Consider the following 10,595-nt stretch of genomic DNA (forward strand, 5'->3'; position numbering starts at 1 on the left):
TTCAGCATTGCAGTGAAACAGTAATTTGCCTGTGGCAAAACGACTCTGAAGGAACACTTTTAAATATTATGCTCATCAAGAAATGATATCATCTCACTGGGCATGGTGACCTAGGTGTTTAATCCCAGTACTTTGTAGGACAAAGGCAGGTAGATCTCTATGAGTTAAAGGCCAACCTGTACTATGCAGGGAGGTACAGGCCAGCTAAGTCTGTATAGTGTATCCCTGTCTCAATAGAAAAGTAAAACGAATATCATATCATGGTTTAGTAGTTAAGAGTGTTTGTCATTTATCCAGAGAACACGAGTTCCATTTATAGCACCCTCATAAGAAAATTCACCGCCACTTCTACCCACAGCTCCAGGGGTTCCCACAGCCTCTTCTGACCTCTGGGGGCACCCAAATACACATGTTCCTGCAAGCACGCACAACACACACACACATAGTATCAATATTTTTTAAGAAGAAAGAAATGGCACCATCATCCCCTAAGAGCATTGTTGATTAGTAGACTGTCCATTTCATAAACTCAAAAATCCTTCCACCCGTTCTCAGGGCTGGGGGCAGCACTCACTGGGCCGCAGACACGGGAATGTCCATTCCAAGCTGGAATTCATGTGATTGTGCCACGGTGGGTTTTTGGTTTTGCTTTTTCTGGCCTCTCATTATCAACCCTGCCTTCTCTCTCTGTAAGAACACCATATAAAGCTGCCCTTTCCCCGTGGATCACCTCGTTTATTTTTCTCCTCAGGATATCACATGCTATTTTAGACTCAGTTTTCAAAAGGTCTTAAATGACTTGGCTCAAAATTGGTTTTATATTCAGGGAAGGAACCGGTGTCCCAGAGTCTCAATCAGCACCTTAACAAATAGGCTATGACCTCCCTCAATCGCCTAGAGGTTACCGCCAGCGGTTGTTAACTAAGAGACAGCACGGGTTCGTATCTTCTCAGTGATCTTCCACCTTTTCCTACTCTTTTGCCGAAAACAAGACTGCAGTTGGCCGTTGTGGGAAGGAGCATTGGGAGGGTGGGTGAGCATACTGTAAGCTGCCCCAGCCTGAGGAACTTCTTTCCACGGGTGCAATGGATGAAACTCCCTGGGTGCTCTGATCGGCATAGACAATCACCTGAAGCGATTCAAATGCAATGGCTTCACTAACCTCAATTACGTTCTCTAGGTTGGGGTCTTCTGTATGTGTGACAGGTCCTCATCTGGGTGCCTGTCATTACCTGTCACTTCTGGCTACTATCAATAACTTCTGACTCATGCCTTCTCATATCTGTTCTTATTTCATCTTTGTGAGGAAGGACACTCAATGTCCTTTAATTTTAATGAAATTTAAAAGTATTTTACAACAATTCTTGATCCAAAAGGCTTCAGTGTAGGGCCAATGACTTGTTCCATATCATAGGTTAGAAAGAAATATACAGACTTGGAGAAAGACATTTTCCTTGCTTACTTCTTTCGCTTCCTGTTGGGATTTTTTTTTTTGACAAAGTTGAATGTCATCTTAAGATAAGTGATTGCAATTAGGTCTTCTAAATATATATATCCTTACACCTCTCCTTTCTCGCAGTTCCTAAATACAGATTCTTTTCTTCTCAGAGTTCATTTCTAATCATTAGACTTTATTTTCCTATGCCGTTACTGTGTAACCACGTTAAAGAGATAACCATCTTTGGGAAAGTAATTTCAGTAGCCACTACTTTTCATCTGCACAGAAATTGCTGGCATGACTTAATATTCTCCTCCGTGATACAGCTGGACACGCAGTCAGAAGAGCGAGGCTCTATTAAGGAACAGGAAGTGGGCTGCCGCATAGCAATGAGAAAATGTAATTGCTCTAGCGGACTGCTACATAAATAGACACACAGATCCTTTCTTAATTTTACTCCCTAGGACTAATGACTGACTGCACTGAACACCCGAGTGGAAATCATTGCAACAAAAATAGCCAAAACATTAAGAATAGGACAAGTGAGAATGACAATGGCTAATAAGCATTTGGACCATCGAGCATCCTTACCAATCCAACCCCCAAAATAAGCAATGTCTCATGGACTAAGTTCCTAAAAGAAACTATGGTCCAGCTGGACATGGGACATGTCCTACAACCCCAGCATTTGGGAAGTTGAGGCAGGAGAATCACAAGTCAGAAGTGAGTGAGCCTAGGCTGTAGTTCAGTGAAAGAGCACTCAGTGGGAGAGCACTCACTCAGCATGTATAAAGCCCTGGGTTTGCTCTCCAGCACTGAGGAAAGGATGGAGGGAGGGAATAAGTCAGGAACTATCTTATATGCACCAACACTCTACAGTGATCCTCCAGTTTCTCTGTTTTTAATGGCATCTATATATAACAATGTAAGCCCCTCTCAAGTTTCATACTTTGGCATTGTAACTTTCATAGCGTGGTTGTGTTTCTTTGTTCAAGCAAACATCTGTAAATTTTGGGCTGGGGAGATGGCTCATCAGGGAAAGACTCTTCCAGCCAAGCATGATGAGCAGAGTTCAATCCATGGGACCCATGTGGTCAAAGTACAGAATCCATTCCCTCAAGTTGAATAAACACGAACGAACGTGTGTGCGTATGCACATGCGCGCGCAGGCACACAGACACACAGACACACACACACACACACACACACACACACACACACACACACACACAAAATAAGTAAATGTAATTAAAGACAAATAATAAATTCTTCCTCTGCTAAATGTTTAAATTTCTGAAATGAAGAGTTTCACTTTTAAAACATCTGTAAACCCATATGCTAGTAACTATGAAAAATGAATATCCCACTGAAATCCATCAAGGATTTAATCTAGCTCAAAAAAACAAAATCTGTCAAGGTGTTTGGTGGTTGTTCTTTCTGAGAAAGGGTGTCTTAGTTACTCTTCTATTGCTGTGACAAAACACCCCGGTCAAGGCAATTTACAAAAGCATTTAAGTTCCAGAGGATTAGAGTTCGTGGTGGCAGGGCAAAGCTGACAGCAGGAATATGGTGGCAGCATAGCTAAGAGCTCACATCTTGCTCCACCAGTAGGAGGCAGAGAGAGAGCATACTGGAAAGGCATGAGTATTTACAACCAGGAAGCCCACCCCCAGTGACACACCTCCAAGGCCAGGCGTCCTAACCCTTCCCAAACCTATGGGAACCTTTAGCATCTGCTGCCTTGTCTGGGACTCACCCTGTAGCCTAGGCTGGCCTTGACCTCCTCAGTCACAGCCTCCCACCGCTGCTAATATAGGCGCGGACCACTGTGCCTGGCAAAACTGTTCTTAAACTGAGATAGTTGAGGCAAAAAGAGATGGAAAAGCAAGAAACTAAGGAGAATAAATGTTCAAAAAAAATATTATGTAAACCGGGCAGTGATGGCAGCACACACCTTTAATCCCAGCATTTGAGATGCAGAGGCAGGCGGATCTCTTGAGTTAGTGACCAGCCTGGTCTACAGAGCAAGTTCCAGTACAACCAAAGCTACATACACAGAGAAATCCTGTCTTGAAAAATCAAAAACCAAGCAAACAAACAGAAAAAGAAAATAAAAGAAAAAGGATATGATAGAAAAAATGGCAGTTTGTGGCCTGGAGAGATGGTTCAGCAGTTAAGAGCATTTGCTGCTCTTGCAGAGAAGCTGGGTTCACTTCGCAGTGCCCATGTGTCCACTAACAACCATCTGTAACTCCTGTTCCAGAAGATCAGATGTCCTGTTCTAGCCTCCGTGAGCACTGCAAATATGTAGTACACAGACAAAAATGCCAGCAAAATGCCCAGCCACATAAAACAATAAATTATTTTTTTAAAGGAAAACATATCAAATTTAATTCTCCAAAGAAGAAGACCCTTAATGCCTGGCTTGATCCAAAGGCAAAATTACTAATTTATTACTGAATGAGAAGTCAGCACATGGCATCCAGAGAATTTCACTCTTAACACAGACTTCAGACTTCTAACAGGGATCGGAGAGGAACGCTTTTAAAAAACATGTTACCAAGTTCAAATCCAGCGTTATTTGAATAGAGTATCTGAATAGTATGGCTATTCTATGCAATAAACTAGGGCAGAGAAAACTAAGACACGAACAAAGGCAAACAAGCTAGTGCCTTTAGGAATGGCTGATAGGATACTCTCCAAAATGCTCTGAATCATCTCAGAACATAAAGGTATAAAAGTAAGACACTGCAGCCCACCAACAATGACTGCACTGGGCTAGAAAGATGCAAGCGCAGCACCAAGCACCAAGCTGGATCCACATCTGTAACCCTTCCCTGAGAGGGATAGACACAAGAGGGTTCCTGATGGCCAGGTCAGTTTACAGAATGCAAGTCCAGGTTCAGGGAGAACGCTGCCGCAGAGGAGTTAGAGAGCATGGGTACCAGGCACAGGTACCCGCCTACACATACGCCTGATAACAGGACAGTCCTGTAAAAAAGGGCTATAGTAGGGCCTGGAGAGATGGCTCAGGGTTGAGAACACTGCATCTCTTTCAGACGACTCATGTGGCAGCTCACAGCCATCTGTAACTCCAGTTACAGGAGTCTGATGCCCTCTTCTGGCCTCTGTGGGCGCTGCACGCACAAGCTACACAGAGACACATGCAGAGAAACACTCATACACACAAAACAATACAATAATTTTTAAAATTCCTTTTTTTAAAAACAGTGGCCATTTTCAATTTTGGGGGGTATTTTTTCAATATAGTCATCGCCCACTGTAACTGGAAAAAAAGTTTAGTAAAACACCAGAAGGACATGTTTATTTGCTGATTTATAGAAAATCCTGTAAGGTCAAATGACATCACAGTGTTTCCTGTGATGGCTTGTTGAATGGGATTATTGAAGACAAAGTGAAAAAAAAAATGCTTGAAGTTTCTTAGCAAAAAGACTGATTGGGGTTATGTAGCTGTGGTCACTGACGGCATTACTGTCCTTAATATTCCTATTTCCTTCCATCTATACTCTTTGATTCTCCAATCTTTCAGGAAGTCAGGGGCGGTCAGGTGACCTACTCTGATCAAGGAGATGCCAGCAAATCTGACAATGTGTCTGCACATGTCCCCTTTCCCTTGGAACTCTCCATCTCCTTGAGAACAAGCCCCGGAAGCCTGCTCAGACACAAGCCACTGTGAGGCAGAGCTGAGCCATCCCAGCAGAGACCCCTCACTTGCCATCTCCAGCCAGACCGCGAGTCAGCTGACTGCAGATCCCTTCCCTACCCAGCAGAGCCCTGCTTTATCAACAAAACTGCCTGACCATAATGTCCTCAGACAGGCCCCAAGACAATGGAACCAGCTAATCATGGGCTGAAATTTCTTGAAACCAGGAGCCAAAATAAGCATTTCTTCTGTTTAAGCTGATGATCTCGTGTATTTTATCATAGAAATGGAAAGCTAACCAGAACGTCTATGATGATAGATTCTCAATGGCTGCAGTAGAAACAAACTCAGCCTTGTCTTATCTAACACATTATCCTCGCTCCTTGGTCATGTCTTAGCAGCCAGCATTCCTTAAGAGTTGGGAAACAAGGCCAAGCCGTGGTAGCAGTGGTAGCTCATGCCTTTGATTCCAGCACTTAGGAGGCAGAGCAGGCGGATCTCTTAGTTTGAAGCCAGCCTGGTTGACAGAGTAAATTCCAGTACAGCCAGGGTTACACAGAAAAACCCTGTCTTGAAAAAGAAAACAAGCAAAAGCAGACAAACAACAAAGGAGTTGGGAAACAACTGAATAACCAAAGACAGTTAAAAATGTCTTGCAGTATGAAGCGAGAGAAATACTGCTTCAGAAGAAAAAGCAAGACAGGAAGCTTCCCAAAGACTTGGCATAGCAAAATGGCCTCAGTGTGGCCAAAAATCACCACTAAACTAGAAGAAAATGGTTCTGCTATGTACTGGTGGTGTTCTTACATGGACCCACAAAGGCCATGCTCATCTGAGCCTCTGGAGAATGCTATCTGATCCTGCAAGAGCATAGGAGGATGGGGGTCTGGGAAAAGCTGTTCTTCAGCCATCTCTCTACATCTGTATCTTCCGTGTTATGAGGCAGTTTATTGTCACTGCCAACACTTTGATGAGGTAGAGTCTTCTTGCCCCACTCTTTTTCCTAAGTAACAGAATTTAAAGGCATTTTGTTCCATCTAGAGGTACCTTAGGGACAGGTATCATGAGGTTTGAATTCCATGTCCCCTGGTCCTGTTCTTTCAGCATCATTCTTGCTGTGAGCAATCTTGACCTCAAAGAGCTGGCACATTTTGTTACCTGCACCATAATCTGATTATAAAAGTGTCCTGTTGCTAGATGTATGCTTGGAGTCTCAGGACTTGGGAGGCAGAGGTCAGAGAATCGGGAGTTAATGGTCAGCTTCGGCTACACAGTGAGTGTGAAGTCAGGCTGTGGTAGTTTGAACGAGAACGGCCCCCATAGGCTCATATGTTGTAGAATGTTACTTTAAGGTTACATCTGTTTATGCTCTGGATAAACAAGTGTTTAGCGATATAAAGATGTGTTGCTTTTGTTTTGCTGCACTTGTTCAACTCTGAGGAGTTGTTGTCCTTCCCGTCTAAAACCCCTGATGATCTAATAAAGAACTGAACAGCCAATAGCAAGGTAGGAGAAAGGATAGATGGGGCTGACGGGCGAAGAGTATAAATAGAAGGAGGAATGTAGAGGAAAAAAAGAAGCAAGAGAGATCAAGGAGCAAGAAAAGGGGCCAGCCATCCAGTCACCAAGTAAGATTGAAAGTAAGACATACAGAAGTAAGAAAAGGAAAAAGCCCCAAGGCAAAAAGTAGTTGGGTTAATTTAAGATAAAAAGCGAGACAATCTAAGGCTGGGAGTTTATAAGTAATAATAAGCCTTTGCGTGTGACTTATTTGGGAACTGGGTGGTGAGTCCCCCAAAAGAGAAGAAAAAACACACTCATATATTTGAACATTTGGTCTCCAGTTGGTAGAACTGATTGAGCGGGATTAGGTGCAGTCCTATTGGAGGAGGTGTGTCATTGGGCGGGGCTTTGAGGTTTCAAAAGCCCAAATCATTCCCAGTGTTTCTCTCTGCTCTTGCTTGTGGATCCAACAGAAACTCTCAGCTACTGCTCCAGTATTGCTCCATGACTGCCCCATCTACCTGTCTGTTGCCATGTTCCCCCAACCATCACCATGTTGGTCATGGACTTGCCCTCTGAAATTGTAAGCCCCAATACATTCTCCCTTCCATAAGTTACATTGGTCACACTGTCTCTTCACAGCAATATAAAAACAACTAAGACAAACCCTGTCTCAAAATGTAAAACAACAGCCAAGTGTTTTATCTATAACCAGCACAGCCCTTTGAGACCTGAATTTGAAGTGGCCTTATAACCTGTGTGTTTGACAGAAACCAAGGGAATCTATGAGATGGTGATGTTAACATGTTTTCCCTTAGGGAGACAGAAAGCAACATCTCCCCTCTCCTCCCAAGGTCCCAGTGACAAACGGAGGCAAGATTCCACCGAAGTTCAATCTGAGGAACCAATGCATTTATTAGGCTTCCTTATAAAGGGGTTACTTGCAGGGGTGCGGACATTCCTTCCCCAACCAGCCACCTGGAAAGCCTTACTCTGCAGGGTAGAGGGCACAGATGGAGCCCTTGCTCTATTCTTTCCTTCCCTCATCCAGGCCATGTGCATCATTGCCAGGTGGTAGGGAGCAGTTGGATACACAGAGAGTCTCATGCTATACTCCAGGTCTCTATTCTCGGGTGTGTAAAGGGTCAAACCATCCCTGCCTGGGACACAACTGATAGCAGTTGCTTGGCCCAGAAGACAGACACTCACGAAGGATAGACATGTTAGTCTGTAGCCCGCTGTCCTCCCAACCTCATTCCCAAGCCACAGAGACTGGGCAAAGATAGGGAGAAAATGCAGGTATATTAAGAAATAAAAGTAAGCTGGGCACGGTGGTGTACTCCTTTAATCCCAGGCTGTAATTTTGTTACTGTCATGAATCATACTGTAAAGATCTAATGAGACCTCAAAGGGGTGGCAGCCCACAGGTTGAGAACCACTGTGTTAACAGCATGTACTCTTGAATTGAAATCTCAGACACCTTGAATCCTTGATCTTTTATAAAGCGGCACATTGGGCCGGGCGGTGGTGGCGCACGCCTTTAATCCCAGCACTCGGGAGGCAGAGGCAGGCGGATCTCTGTGAGTTCGAGGCCAGCCTGGTCTACAAGAGCTAGTTCCAGGACAGGCTCTAAAAAAGCTGCAGAGAAACCCTGTCTCGAAAAACCAAAAAAAGAAAAAAGAAAAAAAATAAAGCGGCACGTTTTCTGCTGTGTTCTGTTGTCTGTCTGACTGTATGATAAGTAGACGAGAAGACACAGACCACACCTTCGCTGTACTAGACTACTAACAAAATTCCACCCTGGGGGGCTCACAAACAACAGAATTTCATCCCTCAGTCTGGGGGGTTGAGAAATTCAAGATCAAAGTGTGGATAGGTACAGTGAAAGCCTACCTTCTGGTTCTTAGGTGCCATCACACAGTGGAAGGGCAAGAAGTTCCCTTAAATATATTTTATAAGGGTGCTATCCGCTCCAAAGTGTTTTCTCTTATGAACCAATTACCCACCCAAATGTCTCACCCTGTTAATGGGGAGGACTTCAGCCTGTGAATTTTAGGATGCTAACAGTTCGATTCTCATTTGTTGGGCAGCAGTCTACATGGGAATTAGATATGGAGTTCTCATTCCACTCAATATCCAATTGGAAGTTCAGTTCATGCAGCGCTGACTCTCTGGTTGAGAAAGACTTTTGTCACTGCAACCGAGTGACATGTGACGGAGAAGGGCAGAGGCCATCAGAATGATAACCAGGCTTGTCAAGGAAAATGCTAGGCTTACTTATGTGGATGGAGTTAACGGAGCCACAGGAGATGGAAAGGTTTGCTAGGCACAGTGGGCATCAGGGACAACTGGCCTCTCAGGCTTTGCACATTAAAGCCATTGTCATATCACGGACCACGGAGGCCTCCAGAGAGCCCTGCTGAAAGAATGAGACATGGAGTGAAGAACAGGGTGAGCTGTTTGGCTACTGTGGCTAGAAGACCCAGAGTAGAACCAAGCAGGCAGAGATACTAGTGTGACAGCAGCCCGGGCTAGACCTGACTGGACTCACACTAAGGATTTGTGTTTGCTTTCTTTTCTGGCTGACACATATTCTGCTTAAGCCCAGTAGAAACTTCCCCCTTGCTATCACGACTCTGCAATTACAAATACAGTTTAATCCAAATTACACAGAATTAACAAATCTTCATTTAAAAGGAGTTACTGGCAATTAAAATCTAATATCATATACTAGATTTAAAGTGATTTTAATTCTTCCCATTTACTGTTTATAACAACTAAGGCAAAGTCCAATTTTATCGTAAACTTTTAATGAAAATTCATCAGTAGTCTTGAACTCAAGTTTGATTTTCATGATCAAATCATTACATTTTCCCAAGATTTAATTCATCATAGTCACTTTTACAGAATCAGGTTATTATTTTAAATTCCCTTCCGCTTTGGCGCCAGCTAGGCTCATAAATGATGTTCTTCTGAGACAGGAGCTTTAATTTTCTTAGCTAATCCATGAGAAAGTCTTGGACTGTCCTCTTTAACCAGGTCTTATATTCTCTACAGTTATAGAACGCCTATATGTGCTTTAAAATATAGAACCCGTCAATAATCTTTTGTTTATGTGTATTTTAGTTATCAATAGTTGTTAATATTATAAATCAGACAAACGACTAAACATTAAAAATGTAACAGTGACCACCGCAGGCTAACATAAGACTACTGAAAATAACTTTTTAAAAGAGTGGTATTCACAGTTCTTTCCAAATATTTTTGCTTGTTTGGTCTTTGATTTTTTGAGACAGGGCTTCTCTGTGTAACAACCCTAGCTATCCTGGAACTCACTCTGCAGACTAGGCTGGCTTGAACTCACAGAGATCTGCCTGCCTTTGCCTCCCTAGTGCTGGGATTAAAGGCCTGAACCACCACCGCCTGGGGGAAGAAAGCAAAATGCTTAACTACGCATACTTTGCAATCAGCCAGCCTGGGGCAGGAATATTTAATATTTACTGGCTTGGCAACCTCTGGCTTATTACTAACATAGTGAACATCAATTTCCCTCCTCTAAAATGGAGATAATATTCATTTGTAAGTTTGACCAATAACAAAGATAACTACTCTTGGGCAAACCATACGGAACTGCCCATGCGTGGGCACTCCACAGGTTGCAATCTCTGCTACCATTTTAACCATCACCTTCCAGCCTTCGGTGCTTCCAACAGTGACCAGCACACAGAGGACGGCCAATGGGAGTTTGCAGGGACGAAGGGCAGGTTCGGCGCGAGAGGAAAAGGCAAACTGGATCTGCAGTATTAAGAAGTGGAATGCCCGCCTCAGAAGCCGTCTCAAGCCAAACATCCAGACCAGAGTTTACTTAGAACAAGCGGGAACGAAGAACCGCAGTTTGCGGCAGTGGCGCAGGCGCCGGGAGCGCGCGCTCGGTGCTCGGCCTAATCGTTCGCCCTGATCGGGGATCTGTAGATTGGGTCTGGCTGCAGG

The 10,595-nt window shown here is 43.8% G+C and overlaps 1 protein-coding gene across 3 annotated transcripts in view; it reads right to left on the minus strand.

Moving 5' to 3' along the window:
* Positions 1-10,587, minus strand: part of Map3k7cl (MAP3K7 C-terminal like) — a 93,092-nt gene extending 82,505 nt beyond the window's left edge. The window contains exons 1-2 of one of the 3 annotated variants that reach the window (XM_038344943.1): positions 10,293-10,430; positions 8,625-9,024 (exon numbers count right to left, since the gene is read on the minus strand). Coding sequence is in view for 1 of the 3 variants with exons in the window: in XM_038344938.1 (XP_038200866.1) it covers positions 10,293-10,454 (162 nt within the window). In the remaining 2 variants the exon portion in view is untranslated. Of the gene's footprint in view, positions 1-8,624; positions 9,025-10,292 lie in introns of all 3 variants that reach the window. The other 2 variants (XM_038344942.1, XM_038344938.1) reach the window with 2 other exon arrangements.
* Positions 10,588-10,595: the final 8 nt, after the last annotated feature.

The sequence above is a fragment of the Arvicola amphibius genome, chromosome 10 (genome assembly GCF_903992535.2).
Source record: "Arvicola amphibius chromosome 10, mArvAmp1.2, whole genome shotgun sequence".
Classification (NCBI taxonomy): Eukaryota; Metazoa; Chordata; class Mammalia; order Rodentia; family Cricetidae; genus Arvicola; species Arvicola amphibius.